Source organism: Lupinus angustifolius, unplaced genomic scaffold, assembly GCF_001865875.1.
Source record: "Lupinus angustifolius cultivar Tanjil unplaced genomic scaffold, LupAngTanjil_v1.0 Scaffold_54_23, whole genome shotgun sequence".
In the NCBI taxonomy this organism is placed as follows: Eukaryota; Viridiplantae; Streptophyta; class Magnoliopsida; order Fabales; family Fabaceae; genus Lupinus; species Lupinus angustifolius.
In genome coordinates, this window is record NW_017722618.1 from 1 (window position 1) to 25867 (window position 25867).

The 25867-nt window shown below is 34.5% G+C and overlaps 1 protein-coding gene across 1 annotated transcript; it reads left to right on the forward strand.

The window, feature by feature from the left end:
* Positions 1-395: 395 nt before the first annotated feature.
* LOC109339053 (protein tas) lies at positions 396-16181 on the forward strand. The gene is made up of 8 exons (XM_019576415.1): positions 396-735; positions 2468-2563; positions 3909-3992; positions 4341-4501; positions 5241-5358; positions 10720-10855; positions 15085-15263; positions 15462-16181. Exons 1-8 carry the CDS (start codon positions 523-525, stop codon positions 15699-15701), a joined length of 1227 nt encoding a protein of 408 aa, XP_019431960.1. The 5' UTR covers positions 396-522; the 3' UTR covers positions 15702-16181.
* The last annotated feature ends 9686 nt before the right edge of the window (positions 16182-25867 follow it).

Genomic DNA, 25867 nt, shown 5'->3' on the forward strand with positions numbered 1-25867 from the left:
AGAGATACGTTTATATTCAATTTAAGTTACACTAGTTACACTCATTCTCAGTCGTTTATTTTCTTAAATCCAACAGACCAAAATGGTGAGTGAAATAAATAATAAGAAAAAAAGAGAAATCTAAAATAAATTTTAAGTTTCACCCTTTTGGTAAGTTGAATTTAACAAAATTAATGACTGAATTTAAGTATAACTAGAATAGAATTATATCCAACTTATGTTCAACTCCTTCATGTATCGAGTTCAATTTTAAGGTCGGCTTGAACCAAATTTGTTGTGCGAAATGATGAGGTGAATATTCTTTTTAACCCATTCTCATTGATCTTGGAAATAGAGCTTCCCCATCCAAAAGAGAGAGTTCACCAGTTTGGCTAATTGGATTGTACGATTACACGTTAAACTTGACCACATAATAAAGAACATACGTTGAAGATAGTTTCATTCGCACCGCTCTTATTATTCTCAAATCTCTTTATCTTAGAAACCACCCGAGTAAGGTAGAGGATTCAGTTTCAGATAGCCATGGCCTCTTCTTTGTGTTCTCTCTTCTCTCCCATTGCTCGTTCTTCTTCTTCTTCTCCTTCTTCTTCCAACAAGCCTCGTCTCTTTTCAATGCCTCTCACTGAAACAAGTGTGAGGAAGAAGAGCACACTCGTTTGTGCCCAGAAGAATTCATTGGAGTATAGGAAGCTTGGTGACTCTGACCTTAACATTAGTGAAATCACTCTTGGTACTGTAAGTTTACTAGACTTATCTTCTCATTCGAATTGGTTAATTTTCTCTTTTTATTTTATCTATGTTGTGGAAAATACCCTGTTTTGTATTTTGATTTAATTAAATTTAATTTAAAGTTTTGTGGTGGAAAGAAACTTTTAAATCAATAAAATGAAAGAAAGTAGCATTTTTTGTAAATATTATTGAAAATGTATTCTAAAAAAATAGCATAATTTCGGCTTAGGTTACGTGGACGGGGATATGTATAAAGAAGAGTAGATAAGATTGAGGGTAGCCTGGTAGTTGAGGCTAAAAAAATCTATGTGCAAAACTATTAAGACAGAATCGGAATTAAATGCTTTGTCTGTTGTAGGCATGCATGTTTTATTATTGGACATTGTGACATCATTTGATTCATTTAGTCAACCCATTGAAATCAGATTCGCTGGTTTGGCTGGAGAACCGTGAATCAATTTGCCAGTATCGATTCGCGGTGTTTTTGGACCCAACATACCCCGATTCGCATATTGATACTCAGTTCTAAGCGAACCATCATTTTGATGTCATTTTCCTCATCCTTGAGCTTCAAACCGTCATATGTCTAATGATACAACTCCACCTGCAGAATACGAACGAGAATGAGGCTAATAGCCCTACTAAAAAAAATAGAGAAAGAGAGAAGAGAAAAGAGGAGCCGCCACAGAGAAAGAGACCAATAAAGAAGAAGATAGAGACTGGATAAATTAGGGTTTGAATGAAATTAGGTTGTGATAGTATTGGATATTAGGGTATTGGGTTTACTTGGATAACCTAAAATACTTATAACATATCGAACCGATACTTTGATAGGGTAACGTAGCGCGTACTATGTACTCATGCCAAGAGAATCACGTTTCATGTTACTGTGAGTGAACCCTACCCACTAGGAGAAAGCTTTCTTGTTGTTCAGAGATTGGAACGTGGAAGAAGTTCATTCTTCTTCCATTTCAAATGAGTTGAATTTTTTTTTGGAATTTTTAGCTTCTCCTTCACATCAAATTTACAGCAGAATTTAAGTTTAGTAGGAGTTTTTATGTGTAAATGTTTAACATAACAGAATGGCTGAATATGCATGCCATAATTCTTTAGTTCAAGAATATCAGATGCTAATGTTCACTTCTATTTATTGTGGAAAGATAGCAATTATCACCTATGACAAAGGACAAAGAAGAAAAAGGATAAGAAGATGAAATGTTCAAGATTAAACTTAATGCATGTGAATGTGATCTAGCTGTTTATCTTAATTCGGAGCTGAAAAGCATAAGCCTTAGGCTTTTAAGATCAATTTCATCTGAAAAGCTTAAGCTGATAAGGCCCAAGAATGATTATTACTCTAACACAATCCTCAAGCAAAAGCACTTTAAGCTATTCCAGTAGAGAAAGCACAAGCCTGTGAAACTTGTGCTGAACTTTTGGTTTTATTAGAACAATGGTGGTGTCAAGGGTTAAACTCTTGACTACTTGGTTGAAGAGACTCTAATATCACTCAAATAACCAATTAATTTCAAATGAAGTCATAAAAAAAGGTCATGTTCTTACAAGTTTGATGTAACCTTCTGAATTGGTTTCACTTAATTAACTGGTAACTTTTCTGTATGCCTTAGTTTAAACCTCCTTTTTATCAATTAGTCATAGCTATCTCAATTGGTTCACTTATTTTCCTTTTTACTTAATATGTGGGGTTTATTGATGATTGATTGATGCAATATTTCAGATGACCTTTGGGGAACAAAATACAGAGAAAGAATCACATGACATACTTAATTATGCATTTGAGAACGGAATTAATGCTCTAGATACTGCTGAGGCGGTAAGTTCTTCAAATCTAATGTGCATTTGCTTCCAAGTTCCATCTCATGGCAACACATCTTTGTTCAACTAGCTTCATGACATGTAAAGCTTTTGGTGCAATGTCTGGATTGCTTTTATCATTTTGCTTAGATAATGGTTATTTTGTCTCAAGTATAATAAGCTTGATACATATAAGAATAAGATGTTTCATATGATATTTGATATGTAAATGCATAAGAACCAATTCATATGATTCGTATTACTATTGTTGTGATAGCATAGTTATTCTAACACTGCCAAGGGGTAGATGGTTTATTAGCACACACCCTATTGTCCTCATTGCCATCCACTTTATTATTGCTCAAATTTAAATTTGTCGAACAATGTCCAGCAAGAATTAATACTACTTTGGGATCTTTATTTTTCCATTAGGTCTGTTTAGTGTGTTTCGTGAATCACATTGTTAGACACTGGTATCCTTAGTAACAGAAAAAGAAAGTAATTTGAAGAAGAAATGCCCCTAACACAGAATCCAATTGTTTCTGCTAGGGTTCTAAAGAGAGTTTTTATTGAAATTGAGGTAGAAGTTTACAAGAGAATGGAGGATCCCTCGATCCTACTCCACTGATTCCACAATCAGTTGATTAACACTCAAAAACTAACTTCCCCTCTAACAATATTCTTCTATTTATAGACTGCCCCTCCCCTAACTGACTTAACTACCCAATGGTAGGAAAATGAAAGTTTGTTATTCTAACCAAACTTACCTTTTTCCTCTTTTATATACATTAGTAACCCTTGGCCGGGTATGAGCCTTATCACACATCTACATGTAATCTAGTTGGAAATACACCTACCTACTAATACTAATTATTTTAAACCCATCCAATCTATTTGTTACTTTTGTAACTGGTTTGTTCTCTTTTCCCCCCTGTTTCGGTAATAACCACTGTTTTAAATTGCACTCCACAACCGCGATTGCGGCCACATTGGTCACAATTTCCTGCAATTTTCCATAATTACGGTTAACACAATGTAACTGCAACCATGACTGTAAAATTTAACAACCTCTCTTTGGAAATATCCAGAGAGACAAACAACCTCTCTTTGGCTGTGGATCAAGCCTATAAATAGGCAAAATTAGATTGGAGTAACTAAGATCAGAAGTTAAGTAGTCAAACATCCTCTGAGGCTACTAACAGCTCCAGTCACTTTGTAACCAAGTATACTATTGGCACTATAATCTTTTCTGAAGTACTACTAAAAATGCTTCTGTTTTCGAACATGTCCCATATTATTATCTTGTTATCCACCAGTTTTCTGTTTCTTGTCAGCTTCACTGACAATTGGCCATCGGTTTGCAGTATCCGATTCCAATGAAGAAAGAGACACAAGGAAGTACTGATCTCTATGTTGGTAGCTGGCTGAAGTCTCAATCTCGTGATAAGGTATTTGGGTACACAATTGATAACTCTGTCCATTCTTATTTTTTTGTGCTTTGAAAATGACTTCTTTTATGGGTATAAGGCTGCATACATATACTCTCCCCGGACCCCACCAGGTGGGAGCCTCGTGCACTATGCCGTCCCTTTAAGACAAACAATTAAAAGTATTATTACTTGATTACTTCCCATTTGAGATAATGCGGATATGGTTAAACTGTATCTTATGTACTAATTGTCATTCTTATTTGCTTGTGTTCTTGCTTCAGGATTGAGAATGGCTTTCATCCATTTAGTATGTTTTCTTTGTTGAGCATTGACTTTTTAACTATTGTGTACCATCTTTGTGCATAGATTATATTAGCAACAAAAGTATGCGGTTATTCTGAGAGGTCGAGTTACCTACGTGACAATGCAAATATTTTGCGGGTTGATGCTGCAAATATCAAGGAAAGTGTAGAGAAAAGCCTCAAGCGTCTTGGCACTGACTATATTGATTTATTGCAAATTCACTGGTGAGTATACAGAATTTAAACATCGGTATCGTGCTTTTATCTTTTGTTGGTGATGTATCTGATTTGAATGCATGTAAATATGTTTTGGTAACTTGTGTGAAGATGCTTTGTTGAAATATTAGGATTCTTATTGTTTGAGTAGTCTTACTAAGTTAGTAGTTTTATGGGCTTATATTCGTTGTATACACTTGTACTTACCTATATTATTACTAAAATTCTGAAAACTATGAATGTTAATGTTTTCTAAAACAACACAACATATATCATTAATAATATTGTCTCTTTTTTCTGTTCTTCCTATATAACTTCTACATGCATAATATATAACTGTTTTCATATATGTTAATGTCATTTATATATGTTAACAAATCAGGTGTTAAATTTTTTGAGCTGGGTTAACTGGGCATAACCTCAGTGAACTTCAAAATTTCCATTTTAGTTCCCAAGCTCTTTTAGTTGTTTTTTGTTCTAGTATCTGTTTTTGTTTTTACTTTTCAAATCATGTAACATAATTGAAATAACTGTATTGAAGAATTATTTATTTAGTCTAAAAGATTATTTCATCCATAAATTTTCTTTATGCTGGTATAAATGTCATCTTCATTAAAAAAATTGAATATTTGCTTGATGAAGCTAGACAATATGCAGATTTTGTCATGTTTGCCTTTTTAAGACAGAAACCAAAAGTACAAACTGTTTGAGATATTGATTGAATACATGGTGTCCTGCTTCGATATAGGCCGGATCGCTATGTTGCACTATTTGGTGAATATTCCTATGATCCTTCAAAATGGAGGTCTAGTGTGCCATTTGTTGAACAGTTACAAGCTTTTCAAGAACTTATTAAAGAAGGAAAGGTAAGTGATTTCTATCAATTTACTTCATGCTTCAACTATTCTAGTCTGTAAAAACAGAAAGGCAAGGAGAGAAGGGAAGAGAGAAACCGAGAGAATAAGAAAGAACTTTATTTCTGATTTTGTATTATGAAAAACTTGACTTACAAGAGTAACCTTGAGTTACTTATATAGTGACTGTGCATTTATAACAAACTGCCAGATCACAAAAGGAAACTAACAAATTTTCTAACAGCAAATATCAAACTTAAACCAATAACAAAGCTATTAATTCAATATTCTAATATTTCCCCCTGAACAGAAGGGTGGGAGACAAGCTTCGACTTGGTTAGAGATCTGAGTTGATGCCAAGAATCTTTAGTTGATTCCTCAAGATCATGAACAGATTGTTAGGCAGAGGTTTGGTGAGAATATCAGTCGTTTGGAATTTAGATGGAATGTCTTTGACATTGAGAGATTTATTCTGAATATTGTCCCTGACAAAATAAAGGTCTAGCTCAATGTGTTTGGTCCTATTATGTAGCACATGATTATGAAACATTGCTATAGTGTTCAAATTATCACAGTAGATGGTAGGAGTAATGTAGGAAACATGAAGTTCCTTGAGCAAGGACTCAATCCACATCAATTCTTGAGTGGCAAGAGCTAGACTTCTGTACTCTGCTTCAGTGCTTGATCTTGAGATGGTTTATTGTTTCTTAGACCACTAGGTAACAAGATTTGAACCAAGATAGAGACAAGCCCCAGAGGTGGACTTTCTGTCATCCATGTCAAAGGCCCAGTCAGCATCACAATAGGCAGTTAGAGAAAGGCCACTCTTTCAGTTGGCAGGAGTAAGGGACAAACCCAAAGATTTTGTGTCTTGAAGATACCTAAGAATTCGCTTTACTGCAGTCCAGTGAGTGTTTAATGGTTTAGCCAAAAATTGGCAAACCTTGTTGTTAGAGTAAGTAATGTCAGGTCTAGTGATAGTGGCATATTGTAAAGCTCCTACAATAGACCTATAAAAGGTTGGATCATCAAAGTTATCAGAACCGTGTTTGGTGAGCTTGCAATTGCTGGCCATAGGAGACATATGAGCCTTAGCAGTGGCAAGGTTTGCTCTGTCAAGAAGGTCCCGTATGTATTTTGACTGAGAAAGAAAAAAAGAACCATCTTTCTTATGTTTGACTTCAATTCCCAAGAAGTAGTCCAACCGCCCTAGTTGCTTCAAAGCAAAAGTGTGGCTAAGATCCTTTATGACTTGTTTGACCAAAGAAGAGGAGGATCCTGTTACAATAATATCATCAACATACACTAGAATATAGAGTTGATGATTGAGAGATGTGTGAATAAACAGAGAGTTGTCACACTTGCTGACTTTGAAGCCAAGCTTGATTAGTGAACCTTTTAATTTCTCAAACCACTGTCTAGGAGCATGTTTTAAACCATATATAGCTTTATTAAGTTTGCACACAAGAGTCTTATCTTCATGTTGAAATCCAATTGGTTGAGTCATGTAAACTTCTTCTTCTAGAATGCCATTGAGAAAGGCATTATTAATGTCCAACTGTTCAATTAACTAGTGATGAGTGATAGCAAGAGTGAGCAGAATCCTTATTGTCACAGGCTTGATGACAAGAGAGAATGTTTCATTGTAGTCCACTCCATGCTTTTGATGAAATCCTTTGGCAACAAGTCGGGCTTTGTATTTGTTAACAGAACCATCAGGGTCTTCTTTCACTCGAAAAACCCATTTGCACCCAATAGCTTGTTTGTGAGGAGGTAGAGGCATTAGAGTCCATGTACCAAGAGCTATGAGGGCATCATATTCAGTTTTCATGGCTTGAAGCCAAACTGGATTGGCCAGGGCAGATTTAGCACTCGAAGGCTCATGTTGAGTGAGTTGCACACTAGGAACTATAGTTCTGTGTATTCTAGACTTTGATCTGGTTTGCATTGGGTGAGATGTTGGTGGTGGAGAAGAATTCCGAGACACGATAGAGGTGGTTGAAGGAGCAGAAGGTAAGTATTAAGAAGGTGAAGAGGAAGACGGTGAGGAATTAGTGGGTACAAGAGAAGACTCAGATAAGGGAGTGTGTAGTGGACTATGAAAATTACCAAGAGGTAAACATGTTGCAGAATGGAGAGGAGAAGACTGCAATGAAGCAGTATGATGTGGACTGGGAGAAGATTCGGCAGAGGACAAAGAAGAAAGATGAGGTGGTATAGGGTGAAAACTCAAAGGTATAGATGAAGAAGTAGGAGACACAGGAGAAGGTGGAGAGATTGAAATAGGTGGTTTAAAAGGAAAGTGATATTCATTGAAAATCACATCTTTTGAAATGTAGATCTTACCCTCTTTAGAGAGGCATTTGTAGCCTTTGTGACTTAACGAGTAACCAAGAAAAATACATTCAGAGCTTCTGGGATTGAGCTTGTGTTTGTTGAAGGGTCTTAAAAGAAGAAAACAAGAATATCCGAAGACTTTGAGTGTGTTGTAATCAGGAGCTTTTCCAAACAGAATTTGAAAGGGAGAACGAGATTTCAGAGACAGAAAAGGAAGTCTGTTTATTAAAAAAACAGCAGTGATGAAAGCATGATCCCAGTAGATCATGGGTAAGTGAGCATGACTCAACAAAGTAAGACCAGTTTCAACTATATGCCTATGCTTTCTTTCCACAGTTCCTTGTTGGTGATGGGTGTGAGGACATGAAATCCTATGCACTATCCCAAAGGACTTTAAGAAAGCAGTAAAGGGTCTGAACTCACCACCATAATCACTCTGTACTGCTTTAACAGTGTGATTGAGTTGAGTGTGAACAAATTTTAAGAAATACTGAAACAGAGAGAGAGTTTCAGACTTCTGGTTTAAAAGAAAGATCCATGTGTGCTTGCTATAAGCATCAACAATGGAAAGGTTGTATCTGAAACCTATAACAGAGTGAACAGGTGCAAGACCCCACAAATCAACATAAACAAGATCAAAGGGAGTAGTGTAAACTGTGAGTGAATTAGGAGCATAAAGTCTATGAGTTTTGCCCATGCAACACGAAGTGCAGAAATCAAACACAGTTTTATTAGTATGAGGTATCTTACACAATTGTAAAACATTCTTTACAACAGCCTCATGAGGATGACCTAGCCTAGAATGCCAAAGAGAGTAAACAGAAGTTGAACTAGAATTGTTACAAATATTGGAACTAGAATTATTACAAGGACTAGAACTAGAGTTATTACACTAACTTGTACTAGAAGTATGACAGTGACTAGAACTAGTGAAATGAGCACAACAAGACGGAGATGTAAGAAGAAGACCTTGAAAGGCATAGAGTCCTTCCTTAGTTAGAGATCCATGTAGAAGAGTTTCATTAGTATCCTGTGATTTCACAAAACAATCATAAGGATGAAATTCAAAATAGCAAAAGTTATCTTTAGCAAATTGAGACACACTGATGAGATTTTTAGTGATTTCTGGAACAAATAGAAGTTTATTTAATGAAAAGGAAGCAGATGAATTGATAGAAGAAGTAAAAAAGGAATTGCCAACAGATTTGATAGGTATACCCTTGCCATTACCCATATAGATGTGGTCATGACCAAAGGTTTCAACCGGTTCATGCACAAGGGAAGCATCTGCAGTCAGATGATTTGTTGCTCCAGAGTCAGGGTACCAAGACACTCTTTTATTGTCTTTGGATGAAGGAGGAGGAGGATGTTCACGGGGATCACTGTGTGTGGTCATTGCATACGATTGATGCATATATTTGTGGCCAGGAGATGGGCCTGGCCCAAGAAGAGAATCTCCCCAAAATTAGAGGAATAGGGTCTAGTATGTCCTTGTCAAAATTCACCAGGATATTCTGGATAGAAATGGGCCAGATATTTTGTAGGCCCATAGTTAGGGAAGAAGGAAGTACCAGAAGTCATTTGCTGCTGACGTGGAGTATAGTTGATCATTCTATCCATGTGGTGTCCAGGAGGACCAGCGTAGGATAGAGATCCTCCAAAGTTAGGAGGCGCATAATAGCAAGAAATGACGCCATGTCCATGACGGTTGCAATACACACAAAAGAGAAGAACGACCCTGAGCTCTACCACCACGGTGACGACTACCATAACCTCCCCGTCGTCCACGACTGGTTCCATAATCACCACGGTGATTACCAGTAGCACCAAAACCAGAGTATTGAGAAGGATTTTGCGGATCAAATCGTGAAAGATAAAAATGAGATGGAGCTATTGGTGAATACTTCTGATTTGAGGTTACATGTGTGTTTTTGTGAGGTGAATCTGAAACAATATTCACCGAGAACGCATCTGAGAGAGCTTTATGTTTTCCTTTCTCAAGTCGTGCCTCAAAGGTGAGAAGAAAGGATTCTAGGTTATGAATAGTTGGGAGATCCATTTGACTCTCAATGGAAGTAATAACCGGTTGATATTCTTCATTGAGACCATCAAGAATGTAGTCAATATGTTCTGAATTGGAAATAGGAGTTCCAATGAAGATCAGCGCATCAACAAGACTTTTGATCTTAGTAAAATACTCAGAGATAGAACTTGAACCTTGCGAGATAGAACGAAGTTGAGAACGTAACTGTCGACTTCGTGCTTTTGTTTGTGAGTTGCAAAACGAATCAAGTTCTTCCCACAGTTGCTAGGAGTGAATACAGCCAACAACACGCGGTTGCAAGCTTTCGGAAAGAGAATTCAGAATCCAGGAAACCACCGATTGATCAAGTTCTTCCCAGCGAAAGTATTCTGTTCCTAACACAAACCGATTCGCACGATTCGATGTTAGGGTTGCAAGCATGAAATGGCGCCACACTAAGTAGTTCTTCTCTATTAACTTCATCGAAGGAAGAGGAAGAACAAGTGGCGAGGAAACTGCTTGCAATGGTGATGCAGCGGAAGGAGAGAAAGGAGGAGAAGAAGGAACGGTCCCAATGTTGGTGATTGTGGTAGCCATGGCGTGATACCATGTAAAAACAGAAAGGCAAGGAGAGAAGGGAAGAGAGAAACCGAGAGAATAATGAAGAACTTTATTTCTGATTTTGTATTATGAAAAACTTGACTTACAAGAGTAACCTTGAGTTACTTATATAGTGATAGTGCAGCTATAACAAATTGCCAGATCACAAAAGGAAACTAACAAATTCTCTAACAACAAATATCAAACTTAAACAAATAACAAAGCTATTAATTCAATATTCTAATATAGTCTAACCAGCCCATGAATCATTGCCTCCTCTCTTTACTTTTTTGTATCCCTAGTGCCAATGGTGCCAATGGTAATGTAGAATTCCTATTTCCATATCAGGATGTCATGTTCATTTTGTCATGCATGTTCAAGGGATACACTTTCTTTATTTTTTCATTCATCAGGTACGCTACATCGGTGTTTCCAATGAGACTTCATATGGAGTGATGGAGTTTGTCCATGCAGCTAAAGTTGAAGGACTTCCAAAAATTGTCAGTATCCAAAATAGCTACAGCTTGCTTGTTAGAACTCGTTTTGAAGGTAAGTGCCTTTCTGACATGGGTTAAATCTCATTCATACCACTACATATTTTCTTGCTTTGTGATGCAAAGCTGATGCGCCTTCTGTTCTGATAATTTAATATTTGTGTGAATTGATATGCTATTTCCTCAAAACATATATTCCTCAAAACATATAGCACCCTTAGAAGTAATGCATTGTTGCTCCGAAACAGTCCAAACAAAAGATCTGCAACTCTGCATCTAAATCTTTGAACATATTGGTTTTTTGGGTTGAGTTGCATAAGCTTCATTAATAGAGGATTGATGTTATACAAATTATTACTTGCTAGCTTGGTTTAGTTTAACTATAACAACAAAGCCTTAATCCTACTAGATGGGATCTGCTACATAAATCGAATGACACTATAATGTTCTATGATATATCATGTTGACAAAGTATTGACATCTAAATCTTTCCTAATCATTTTGCCTATGGTTTTTCTTGGCTTCTCTCTTCATTTATGAATTGGACTAACCTCTATTTGATCTGTTCTCCTTGTTGGGGCATCTACCGGTCTTCTTCATTATGTTCAAACCACCTAAGGTGCGGTTCTACCATTTTTTCACAATAGGGGCTCCTCCAACTTTTTTCGTAATGGATTCATTTCTAATCATACTTTCTCTAATATGTCCACTCATCCAACACAACATTCTCATCTCTACTACATGGAGTTTATCTTTTGTTGATATTTCACCGTCCAATATTTAGTCCTATATAACATTGTAGGTAAGGATAGAAACAAATGAGGCCAAACTTTGCCTTAAATTGGCCGAACCTATATAGCATATAGTAGCATGGGTCCTGCTCGTTTATCTATTTAAAATTTCTCTAAATCCTAGGCTTAACCTGTTTAAAAGTATGGTCTGACATGTTAGTATATTTAAAAGCCTATTATACTATAAAACATTTAAATAGGTCAATTAGTTCGCATTTAAGTAGGCTAACAAATTTGTTTTTAAATAGCCTCATCTAACACTAACAATTAAATTATAATTTTTTATATTAAAATTTCATGTATAATAAATACTAGTATATCATCACAATATAATATAATTAAATAGGTCGACTTGTTATGTTTAATAGGTCTTTTAGATAACGTAAAGTCTAGCATGTTAAGTTAAATAGGTTTTAAAAAAGCTTGAGCCTGACATGTTTATGAAAAAAATATCGTTTGGCCTGTTATAGGCTAGGTAATAAGTCCTTGACAGGTGGTCTCACCTGTTTCCATCCCTAATTGCGCGTCATATAGGCGTGCGTAGAACTTCCCCACAATCAGAATTTACTTCCCACTTAACTCTCCCTCATCCAAGAAACTAGCTCCCTATTTATAGCCTAACTAACAAATTATTATAGAAAGCCTAACAAACTAACTACTTAGGGATATTTTAGGAAATATGTTACAATTAGGAAATCTCTAACTAGACTTACATATTTCTCCTTCTATACACATTTTTAATACTAGGCTTAAGCCTAATCTTATCAGTCTCCCACTAATACAATATTTTTCATAAAAAGCATGTTTTGTGGCACCGATACTTGGATATGTTCGATAAGCACATCTAAGATAAGTAGAGGTTCAATATTGATCATTGGTGTAGTCTTATGGCAATAGGAAAATCCCTTGAGACATCATCTGACATTCTCATACTAGTCTTGACCTCCTCATATGTATCATTGGTTGTTCGAATATGGGCAATCCAAATTAATGAAGACCATGTGCAAGAGCATTTGATTCCTTTGGTATCTTTTTATCAATTGTTGTAGCAAGTATACAACCTACATTGGAGGACCTCCTACTAAAATAATTTTTAGTGATACATGTCTCTTGTCTCAACCTCCACATAACTATCTTCTCTCATAGCTTCATAGTATGGCTAATGAGCTTAATCCCCCTATAGTTTGCACAATTTTATATGTTATTCTTGTTCTTATAAATAGGGATTAAAATGTTTCTCTTCCATTCGTTTGACATCTTCTTAGACCTCATGATATCATTAAACAACTTTGTAATTTAATTAAAGCCCTACTCTCCTAGAACCTTTCAGGCCTCAATAGTTATATTATCTGGTCCAACTATTTTGTCATTCTCCATCCCTTTCGAAGCTTCTTTCACCTCCAACGTCTGAATCCTATGATAAAATGTATAATTTTGATCCTCATCTTTGCTTAATATCTTTGTCATTCACCAAGACTTCTCCATCTTCATATTTAATGCATTTCACTTGGTTCAAGTCCCTTGTCTTTCTTTCCCTAACATTTGCAAGTCTTTAGGTATTTCTTTCCCCTCCCTTGGCACCGAGAGATTTATATAACTTATCATACGTTTTATATTTAGTTTCGCTGTCCACTTTATTGGTCTCTTTCTTAGCTATCTTGTATTTTTTCAACATTTAGTATTTTTACACAATGACCATGATTTAAAACATTCTCTTTTCATCTTAACTTTGTCTTGGACACTTTTGTCCCACAACCATGATTCTTTATCCTTTGATTCAAAGCCTCTAAATTCGCCTATTATTATCTCCTTCGTTATCTTCCTAATTTCTTTGGACATCTCCTATATATGATTAGCACTTCCTTGTACCTCCCAAAGTCCTTCTTCAAAAACTATTTGATTGAAGCTCCTATATTCCTCTCCCTTCAATTTCCACTATTTAATTCTCAGAGCTCTATATTGCTCCTTTCTCTCCACTCTATTCTCAACCCTTGCATTGATAACCAAAATTTTATCATTTTATGTTGGGTTTTCAAATTCTCTGTATTGGTTTAGTTTAACTACCAATATGTTCTTATGTTACCCGAGGTGCAAGGTTCAAGATGGTAAGAAAAATAAGTGTCATTCTACCTATCTTTGTACTTGGAGATGGGCTAAATTTTTGGTATTGTTGATTTAAGTGTGTTATTCTAGTAAAGTACCTTCATTATACTTTACACCTATATGATGAATATTTATATGTACTCAGTCTGCCTTTCCTCTACTCCTTAATCTCATCTTTACATGAGTTTCCTAGTAATAGTTTCTTATCCATGCATTGTCCTCATTTGAATTCGGATTTTCACTTTATTAGTATTTAGAAAGAAGTAGGCCAGTTGAGGTTATTCAATTCTCTACAATTCCTCACAGTAGGGATTCTTTTTGTTAGCTCTTCCCATTCATTTTCCAAGCTATGAGAGATCCTTCATTCCCAAACTTATTTTGAAGGCCAAACTTCTCTAAGGCTAAGTCCTTTTACTTGAAATTATTTTTGGTACTACTAAGGATATCCCTTCACTTTATGCGTAAGAAACTAACTCATTTCGGGGTGCGTGCTTATCTCTCTCAATAAGTGCCGCTCCTAGGAATCGAACATTTAACTTTTTAGTCTTTTTGGGTATCTAGCAGGACTTTACACCATTAGACTAACGTCTTATTGGTCTTTTTCTAGTCATTCGATCTTAGCAGGATTAACAGAAAGATTTGTTACTCATCTACAGACCTCACATCACCTATTTCCATTTTGCAATGCAGCCACCTTTCGAGAGCAAACATTTATCTATTTTTTTTAATGAAGACAGTGCCATTCTACTCTTTAGCAACTTTATAGATTAGTTCAAAGGGTTTGGGTAAAAAGTTCAAAATTTATTTGCCAATGTTTTAACTTCTCTGTTATTTGGTGCATCTAGTTGTCCAGAGAGCACAAATCTTAGATAGTTTCTCTTTCCCATTAAGTTTGCTTTAGATAGGGTTATGTTCTTGGACCCTCTTCAGTGTTCTGCCCAAGGTTCTTTTTGAAGGATTATTAGCCATTTTTTATATGTGAAGACATTGTGCAGCTTTGCTGCATTCTTAGTTTCTCTGTTTTGTTTTAGCTTTTTTCAGCTCTTAAGTTCGAGGATATCTTATCCTTTCCCCCAACTCCCCAAGTGTGTGATACTCAATTTTGTATCACAAATAAATCTATGTAAATCATAGTACCTTTATAGATGCTAATGGAAGAAATTGAGAATTAGTATCAATATTCAATAATTTGCTTTTAGTTACTTTAGCAGTTTTTATTATCTATTTATGTCATTAAGGTTTTGAAAAGATTAGATCAAAATTTAGATAGTTAATGAGATATTATTTACCAATTTATGCCCAGATGCTCAATTTTGGTTATAGGCTCTTGATTTGAACTTCTTTCTTGTTCAAGCTTCTTTAAATGCTTAATTGGGTTACATTTTCGCAGCTGATCTCGTGGAAGTTTGCCATCCGAAGAATTGTAACATTGGCTTACTGTCCTATTCCCCACTTGGAGGTGGATCACTGTCAGGAAAATATATAGACATAAATTCAGAAGCTGCTAAAAGGGGAAGGTTGAACCTCTTCCCTGGCTACATGGAAAGATATAACAAATCGATCGCCCGGGTATGATACAATTCTTGTTTTAGTTTTTGGACTATGTTCTATAATATGGTAACAAAATTTAAATTTTCTTTCTTTTTTTACCATCTTAAGAACTGATTGAGATTTAATATGGAATTTTACACAAAAAGTTTAATCTTATCTCAGCTGTTTTAACTGAAAATTTTTAGGTGAGTTTAATGTGGACCTTGTGAATTTCAGGAAGCAACTATAGAATATCTTGAGTTGGCCAAGAAACATGGCCTAACTCCTGTTCAGCTTGCTCTTGGATTTGCAAGAGACCGTCCATTCATGACAAGTTCGATTATCGGTGCGACCTCGGTGGACCAACTCAAAGAAGATATTGATGCTTTTCTAACAACTGAGCGGCCTTTACCTGCAGAAATCTATGCAGACATTGAAGCTGTGTTCAAGAGATACAAAGATCCTGCCATTCTTTGAAGATTATACCTCAAGTTTTTCATGGATCACTATTACTACACTTGATTTACCTATTCAGCAATTTCTCTATCTATTTTTTTATTCTGGCTAAAATTGGAGGATGAGCAGATACTGAATCAATTGATGATGTATAAAGAAAGATTTTGGAAAACTAGACCCGGTATGAGAGCATACCTTTTATCCCACACTTTGTGCCACTGCATGTATCATCAGCTGTGATTGGTCAGAAAAATACTTAATAATTAAACTTTTAACTTCAATAAATTTTCTTCTATTAATCATAGTTCATGGTAGATGCAGTAACACAAATTGTGTAACTGCATATTTGCTCCCACACAGTATGTTGCAGTTCTTTGCATTTATATTGGGTCCAAGTAACATAAAAGTCATAATACATCATTCACACACTACAAATTCTTACAGAATTCTCAAGCCTACCCTTAAGTTGAATATGTTAATCATGTTCAAATTTTCACCATAGCACTCAACTCTACTAGTCTTTTTAAATATGTAAGTTGTTTATTCTCCAGTTGAATACTTTCATACAGTGATATTAAACTTTTATGTATTTTGTTCTTTTATGAAACATTGAATTTGAGGCAATTTGAATTGTAGTTTGATTATTACACCTCAGTTTCAAAGTTAGAGCACCAAATTATTTTTAGGATGAAGATTTATAAGTGAGAAGAAGATCTTGGTCCTGATCTTGACACGGTTTTGATGAACACACCAAGATTACAAAAAGAAGAAAAGGAATAAGACCATGAAGACATAGAAGATTCAAGCTTCAAGAAAATTATAGATTAAGTCTTTTACACTAACTTTAAATATTTAGTAGCAATGTTTAACTAATCATAGAATGAAAATCATTTTAAAAAAGAATTGGATATGTCAAAATGCTAAGTCAAAATTGCTAAGTAATGAGTTACTTGACCTAACTAACAGGTTACCAGAACTAGATAACAGATTACCTAAACTATGAGGCAGTTGGTAACAGGTTACTGGAACTGCGTAACAGGTTACTTAACTGAGAAAATAGTTACAAAGCAAAACTGACTGATGTAATCGATTAATTCAGTGTATTAATTGATTACCACCTTGGACAGAATGTTTGGGTAATCGATTACCACTTCGTGATAACCGATTACACATAGATATTGAAACCAAATTTTCAAATTTAAATGAACAACTTTCATCCAAAGCAAATAGGTTTCATTCCAATTGTGTCTCCTCTTTATGGAAGGATATCATGGCTTATTAGAAGCATATTTAAAGGCATCGAGACATCCAAATTTAAACACACCACAACATATGAAAATTATTCACAATCACACAAAATTTTCAAATACTTAGTGAGCAAATTTCTGCACATTTTTTTTAAGCAACTTTGTTTCTAAACTTTCATATTTTCTGAAGTTGCTTGATAAAGTGCAAAGTGTTATAAACTTTCAAAAGATTAAGACCATTGTTTACTATGTATTTATATTGTGAGATCAAGGATTGCAAGTTATAGATTTGTTCAAAACTTGTAAAGGCAATCCAAAGCTAGTGTTGAAATTCTTCACCTTGTTATAAACTTTTTGACACAAGGGTGTGTTAAGAAAAGGAAAAGAGTTCACTTGAAAAAAGAATTTTCAAGGGTAGATAAGTTGTGAGTGTTTAAGGTACAAAAGTATCGGGGAGAGAAATTGTAATTGCAACTCAAATTATCTAGTGGAAAAATCTCGTGTGCGACAAGAGTATTGAATGTAACCTTTGATGGATAAGAAGGTGAACCAGTATAAAAACTCTCTGTGTACTCTTCTACCCATTCTTGTCATTTAACTTTTGCTTTACTTGGTTGAATTCTGTATAAATAATCTGATGCACTTACACTTTGATATCATAGGAGAAAAATCATTCATATTCTCCCAACAACTAATTCACCCCCTCTAAGTTGGCATCTTGAACTTACAACAAGGACATATGAGCTAGACAATTGTGACTCTCTCAACAAAGCTATGTTGAGAATATCCTAAAGATATGTGATATGAGAAATGTTAAAGTAGTAGTACACTACTATAAATCACTTCAAGTTTCCCCATATTAAAGTCAAAAGATGGATGAAGAGAAAAAAATACATGTCAAATAATCTATTTGCTAGTGCAGTTGGTTGTTTGATGCATGATATGGTTCGCGGTTTGCAGTAGATCAAACTTGACACGAGCAATTAGTCAAGTGTGTAAGTACACGTTGAAACAAAGGAAGCAACATGGTGAAGAAGTCAAGTTGATTTTCCTACGTTTGAAGGAGACTACAGGTTTTGTGGATGATAGAATATCCAAAATAGGTTTTGTCTTCACCCTTGCAAGCCTACCAATTATGGGGAGATCATAAATTTAGCATGTGTTTGTTATGTCAACAACTGAAGCAAAGTACAAGGTAGTTAGCAAAGCTTCGAAGAAAACTCTATGGTTTATAAGGCTAGTAAATGAATTAGGCATTGAGTACGGTGAAGTTCCATTGCATTGTGACAACATGAGTACTATCTTCTTGGCAAATGACTAAGTGTGTCGTGCTAGGATTAAACATATTGATGTAAGATTTCATAAGATCATAAAGTTGATGGCTTTTTGGCAAATAAAATTGCAAAAGGTTCACACTTCAAAAAATGCAGCTGACTTGTTAAACAAGTTGATTACCATAGACAAGTCTAGTTATTGTTTGAGCTTATTGAACATTCACTTATGCGAGACTATAGAGTGACCTCAACCCAACCGCAAAAGATGGAGATTGGTGATATTCATCAAAGTAATTTTTTTGTATAAATCACTCCTATTCTAGTGGAACAAGCCTTTTCACTAGAAAATTGTAATACAAATTATGGGCTTGAACTTAAGTAAAAGGGTTGAGGTGGAAAACTATAAATTTGTGTTATGTAAATGTAATGATGTACAATAATAGTCCCAAACACAAATCTTTATTCTCTAATACATTGTGGTTGTCATTTAACTCCATGAAGGATGTAGACACAAATTGATGACTTGCTTGTTCCCTCTTCTCTATATCTTATTTTACTATTTGATGACTTGCTTGCTTGTTCATAACAAATATTGTTAAAAAATCTAATAAGCACATGCCTACAAACTTTGACCTTTCTTCCTCAAAGAAACTTTTACTCTAATTTGAACATGTTAAAAAGTATCTTCATGTTGAGCACACTATCATTTAAAAAAATTGTCATGCAACTTTTCATGTAATAAGAGTATTGAATTTGGAACTGGTTATGAATTACTTTTGCCATTATGTATGAACCTTTGGATTCAGCTTTCTTATAGAACTTCAAGCATCCATCATAGCTCCATCAAAGTATAGGGAAAATACTTTGTTAATTTTCACAATAGTTAGGCAAAAGTATTCCTCATATTCACATAATTCCCTCTCCCAAGTACGAACTACCAACTAGTTCACACGTATAATTTGCAGTATGTTGGCATCTTATTTTGCTCTAGTATAATGGAGAACCCAAAAATTGGTGATAGATTGTGATGGCAGAAATGAAGAATAAGGAAGAGCTCTTGCCGAGGAGGAAAGTTGTGTTATTGAAGAAAATACAACACTTGTTTTGATGAAGACTATTAATGACAACTATCCAAGCCACCAGCACAAAAACCCTAATAATCAACTTTAGATCTTATTTCAAATTGGTTAATGACCCTAAAAATCATCTTATAAGGTTTATTTTAAATTGACCCATTTATTAATCTTTTTTCTTAACCAACACATCTAAAATAATTTTAAATCATATTTTATCATAAATGACTCCAATCATTTATAAAATTATTTTAAAGAAAATTTAGATAAAATATTTAAAAATATTATTAATTATTTAAAATTAATAGTTAATATACAAGATAATAAATAGGGTAATGTACTGAAATGACCAAGAAAAACAAGTGAGACTCCTCTCCATTAATGGAGAGGTAAGTGGTGTGTAAAAGTGAACAAAAAATAACATATATTGATATTTATATCTCTTTTATGTGTAATAATATTACACTTCTATCCTTAAAATACAAAGCAAAAAGTCACTTGTCTCTCCATTACTTTGAAAGGAGTCTCACTCAAGAAAAACACTTGGAGCATTTCAAGATGACCAATGAGAATGAAATCTATTTTTGTGTCAGCTGTTCTTGCTTTTATTATATGCAGATTTCTTATCTCCTGCAATAAGAAAAAGTGACTGAAAAGTCATAAGAAGTTGAGATAATAATAATAACGGTAAATTATATAGATCTTTCATGAGTTTTAATGAAATTATAGGAACTATCTTTTTTTTTTTTGCACCTCCACAAACTACCCCTAATTTATACATGTTTGTTACATTGATTACCTCTAATTTATATATGCTTGTTACATTGACTACCCCTCTCATTAGTTGGTCATTAAATAATAGTGTCATATGCATATCACATGTCATTTAATGAAATATTACGATAGAAATATCCTTTTATGTTTTCATATAAAACATGTTTCAATATATTGCTCCCATCTTATTTGATAAAATAGTTAAAAGAATTATAATGAATATATTATTTTTCTCTACGGCCTGCAACCAACAATCAAATGATAATTCAACATAAAAGGAACCAGCAATAGTTGTTGCGCCATTAGCAGCTGTAACAAATCCACTTGCTCCAATTACCAAAAGTTGGAGCCATAGCATGCCATGAAGTCTTGCAGAAAATAATTTAGGAATGTTAATGATATTCCAGTCATAGCCATGAAGGTATTCTTTACCTCTTCAAATTATTTTATAAGACAAATATTATTGCAAGAAACACAAAAATTTCTGCAATATAAAAAACTTACTTGAAGATTGATAAAAAAATAATAGAAATAAGTAATATTAAAACAACTTCCAATTTGAGATCATAATTATAAAATTTCTGCAATGTTATTAATCTTCAAGTAAGAGATCAAGATTAACCATTAGAGTCCACTATAGGAATGTGATCTAATTTGAAAAATGGTGTTGTGCTTCTAACAAAAAAAAAAGTATATTATATTTATATAAAAAAAAGAAGTAAGAAGGTCAATTATCACCAAACCATGGATGAAAAAAAAAATTAAGAAATCTGTGTAATCAATAAGCCCTACATAAGAATAAGTAAGAAGCTGAGACAAAAAAGGCAAATCAAGTGAACATGAAATAGAAGTAGGAAATGAACACATATGAACTGACCATTCTGCTTCACTCCCTAGTGTTTAAACAAATCTTCTTCAAAATCATTTATCACAAAACATAATTGTTGAGATAAAATATGGCTCTTAATTATCCACATAGCCATATTTTTTTGTGTGGCAATACTTATTTGACTTACATACTAAATCATGTTTAGTAAAGTGTGGTGCCTACAATGCTAGCTTGGAGGAAGCTAGCATTTGCCATATACTTGCACCTCCTACTTATTACATGTAGTAATTTCCTTCACTCTTAAGCATTCCAGCTAGCTTTGGTGCCTATATAAAGGAAAGGGTAAATGACTTCTACAATCATCACAACAAATCAACACATGCCATTTCACTTTTTTCACTTTGCTCGTAAGTGCCCATAGTTTTTTACCTCTCATACTGAGGGGGGTTTTCACGTTAAATCTTGTGTGTTATTTTCTTGCTCCTCAAGTGGCTTTAGAGCTCTTACTTGATTGAGAATTTCAAAATGCCTACAAAATTTAACATTGAGAAGTTTGATGGCAAGATTAGCTTTTCTATTTGACAAGTCCAAATAAAGGTCGTTCTTATCCAGAGCGAATTAAAGAAAGCTTCAGGTGGGTAGTCAAAGAAACCAGCTTCCATGACTGATGATCAATGACACGAGTTAGAAGAAAATACGCTTTCATCAATCCAACTTTTCTTATTCAAGGAGGTTCTTCGTTAAAGATATCATGTTATATGGAAACAATAATACCTTATCCTTTGAAGATGTTAAATATAATTTATTATCCAAAAAAAAATTTAATCTTGAAGTTCATTATGTGGACAAGGGTGAAGGCTTAAGTGTTCGAAGTACAAAAATTTCAAATCCCAATCCAGGGGACGCAAATCCAACAAAACTTGTCGCCATTGCAAAAAACCAAGACATGATATTCCTGATTGTTTTATCTTGAAGAAAAAACAAGAAAACAAGAAAAGAGAAAATTTCAATAATCCCTTGAAGGTGATAACATTGAAGCCGAATCTGACGTTGATATTCTATTATTTGTTATCTCTTCTAATAAGAGGAGTAAAACAATATGTGTCCTTATAAGGACTTATTTAACACTTTTGAACATGCTGGTAATAGTGTTGTTTTGATGGGAAATGATACTCAATGCAAGGTTGCAGGAATATGTACTATTTAGATCAAGATTCATAATGATGTTGTCAGAACTTTGGATAATGTTCGTTATATTCCAGATTTGAAGTGAAACTTAATTTCTCTTGGCACCCTAGAGTCTCTCGGGTGCAGGCATTCAACTGAAGGTGAAGTTCTAAAAGTATTGGAAGGTGTTCTGGTATTACTGAAAGCTAACTGAAGCGATAGTTTATATGTCTTGCAAGGCTCTATTGTGACAAGTTCAAAAACTGTATCTTTTTTAATGTCGATAATGACGTCACCAAATTATGGCACATGCGTCTGATTCATATGAGTGAAAAAGATATGCACCTTTTGAGAAAGCAATGTCATCCTTGTAAACATGACATCAGTAAGTTGGAGTTTTATAAACATTGTGTTTTTGGGAAATAGAAAAAAGTTAGTTTCTCCACTACAACTTATCATACTAAAGGTATTCTTGACTACATTCATTCTGACCTTTCGGGCCTTCTAAAGTTTCTTCCCATGGAGGATGGCGCTATATGATAATTATCATTGATGATATTTCTTATAATGTTTGGGTTTATTTTTTACAGCATACAAATGAGACTTTTCCTACTTTCAAGAAGTAAAAAAAGTCTTGTTAAAACATAGTCAAGGAAGAAAGTGAAGAAACTCAAAACAAATAGTGGATTGAAGTTCTTTAATCATGACTTTAATAAGTCTTGCATGAATCATGGTATTGCTAGATACAAAACCATTCCTTGAAATCCCCAACAAAACGGTGTTGTAGAACGGATGAACAAGAATCTACTTGAGAGAGCTTGTTGTATGCTCTCAAATGAGGGTTATGGTATCAACGTGAATTTTAGGTCGAGGTAGTATCTACTACATGTTACTTGGTCAATCGTTCTCCACATTTGACACTTGACTTCAAAGTAGGGGTGAACATGGGTTGGGTTGAACCGGGTAAGACTTTTTCTTTATCCGACCCTAAATGTTGATCGGGTCATTTTTTAAACACGGGTCTGACCCTAGATCCAAAGTTATTCCGATCCTAAATGTCATTTGAGTCAACCTTTGAACTTGAACTCGACCCTAGACCCGATTAAATATAATACATATCCCTTTCAAATAAATTATTCTCGATATTATATATTATTATGAATATGTAATTTGACATATAAAATGATATATGTATATATATTGTTAATCATGTATATATGCCGAAAAATTAGAGAATCAATAAAAATTTCGACCAAAGAAATGTCATTACTATGTACATAATTAAATAAAAATACATACAAAATGAAGATTAGGTAACAATGGGCCAGGTCCGGGCCGGGTCATACTTGTCCCCTACCCGACCCTAAATATTGAAAGAGACTAATTTTTAAACATGAACCCAACCCTAGACTTGATGAGACACGATCCTATTCAGACTCAATCATGTTCAGGCCAAGTTGGGTGAGCGAGTAGGGTCGGGTGCTGCTCACCCCTACTTCAAAGTTCGAGAATAAATTTGGTCAGGTAATCTTATTGATTATTCTAATTTAGGAATCCTTGGATGTCCTACTTATGCACATGTTAATGATGGTAAATTAGCTCCAAGAGTTGTTGAGTGTATAGATGGCAAAACGGGTTAAGCCCGCGGGCCGGCTCACATAGCCCACAAACTTTTACGGGCAGAGCATACAAAATTTGACTTTTTGTCCATTTCACCCGATTTGTTTGCTCGCATTGCCCACAGGGCAATGCAGGTGGCCCGCAGGCTTGAAACTAAAAAAAATTTCAAATAAACTGTGATGTAATGTGATTTAATATCTTAAAGAAGTTGTAATGTTGTATGTTTTATTCAACTTCATATAAAAGATCAAAGTTTTCTTTAAAAAAATTCTCTTCAACTACTTTATTTAATTTTTTTCTATTTTATTGTATTAGTTTTTTTTATATTTTATATTTATTATCAATGTCCGCGAACCGCCCGTATGTCCTTTAGCCCGTTTTAAAATGGACAGGGCATGCCATTTTGTCTATTAAAACAATGTGGGCATGTCGCGCCCGCTTAAAATATTGCAGGCATTTGTGGCCATGGGTGAAACAGGTCGGTCTATCCATTTGGCCATCTCTAGTTGAGCGCATCTTTCTTGGTTATGCATCTAAGTCTAAAGGTCAACGTTTATGGTGTTTTTATCCAAAGTCACAAAATTTAATTCTTAGTAGAGATGTGACTTATAATGAAGATACATTATTATCTTCTAGAAAACAATATGTTATGTCTTCTTCTACTAGTACAGGTAATTAACAGGGTACTAGGTGGAGTTGATAGTGAAGCATGCAGCTCCTAATGTTGATGTTTCATCTTCCTCTACAAATGAATCAAACATTGTTGATCATTATGTTGATTGTGATGACATTACCGCATTTCCTATTCATAAACATAAAGATGATTATTGTATTGTCCAAGACAGAGCTAGAAGACTAATTAAAAGGCTGACTGGATATACCAATGATGATAATTTAATTGCTTATGCATTGTCAGTTGCACAAGAGGTAAATGATGGTGTTGAACCTACCAGCTATACAGAAGTTGTTTCTTGTGCTGATTCTTCATAGTAGCTATTGGCTATGAATGAAGAAATTGAAAGTCTTCTTAAGAATGGTACTTGGGCATTGATGGAGCTCCCAAAGGCAAACGACCATTGAGATATAAATGATTCTATAAGAAGATATTTTTCTGGTTACATCTTTACACTTCAATCCATTGTTGCATTGTCTATGACAGAAGTGGAATATATTTTAGCAACAAAGGGTGTGAATGAGGCTATTTGGCTCTGAGATTTGGTGAAAGAACTTGGTCTAACACATGGTATTCTTACAATGTTTTGTGAAAATCAAAGTGCTATTCATTTGACCAAGAATAGTTATTATCATGACAAGACCAAACATATTGATGTGAAACATCACTTTATCCGAGATATTGTTACTGTTGTGAGATTATGGTGAAAAAGATTCACACATCAAAGAATTCAGCATATATGTTTACCAAACCACTTCTAAATACCAAGTTCCAACAATGCTTGGACTTGGACTCTACAGCACTTGAACGCTCTTCGAAGTTTTATTGGCGATAAAAAACTTATCAAACTAGAGCTAAGATGGAGATTGTTGAAATAAAATAGGGCTATTATTCATCCCCATAGGCTTATTTTTTGTGTGGCCATACTTATTTAACTTACAACATAGTAAAGTATGGTGCCTACAATGCTTTATGGCTTGGGGGAAGCATTTGCCATATACTTACACCTCCTACTTATTGCATGTGTGTACACAAGTTACTTCCTTCACTCTTAACCATTAGAGCTAGCTTTGGTGCCTATATAAAGGAAAGGGTAAATGGCTTCTACTATCATGACAGCAAATCAACACACACAATTTTACTTTCTTCATATACACATAGTTTGTGAGTGATTTTAGTGAGAATTCTTGTCCATTTGAGAGAGCATTTGTGAGAGAAAATATTATTCTTTGTCCTCATCATTATAAGAGAAATTGTTGTACTCTCTTTTTTACTTAGTGGAACTTTGCTCGTGATCGTCCCTGGGTTTTTATCTCTCAATATACAACATTTGTTGTCCCATTTTTGTATCATTTCATGTACCATTAAAATTGTAATTATTAAATACTTTTGTGGCCAATCACACCTTTTGACACATAAAGTGAAGCAAAGTTGTGGGATAGCAGATGTGCTCCCCTCAATATAAGAGTTTTTCTAGGTTAAATTTTGTGTGTTATTTTCTTTAATTTCTAATTGATTTGATCACACTCT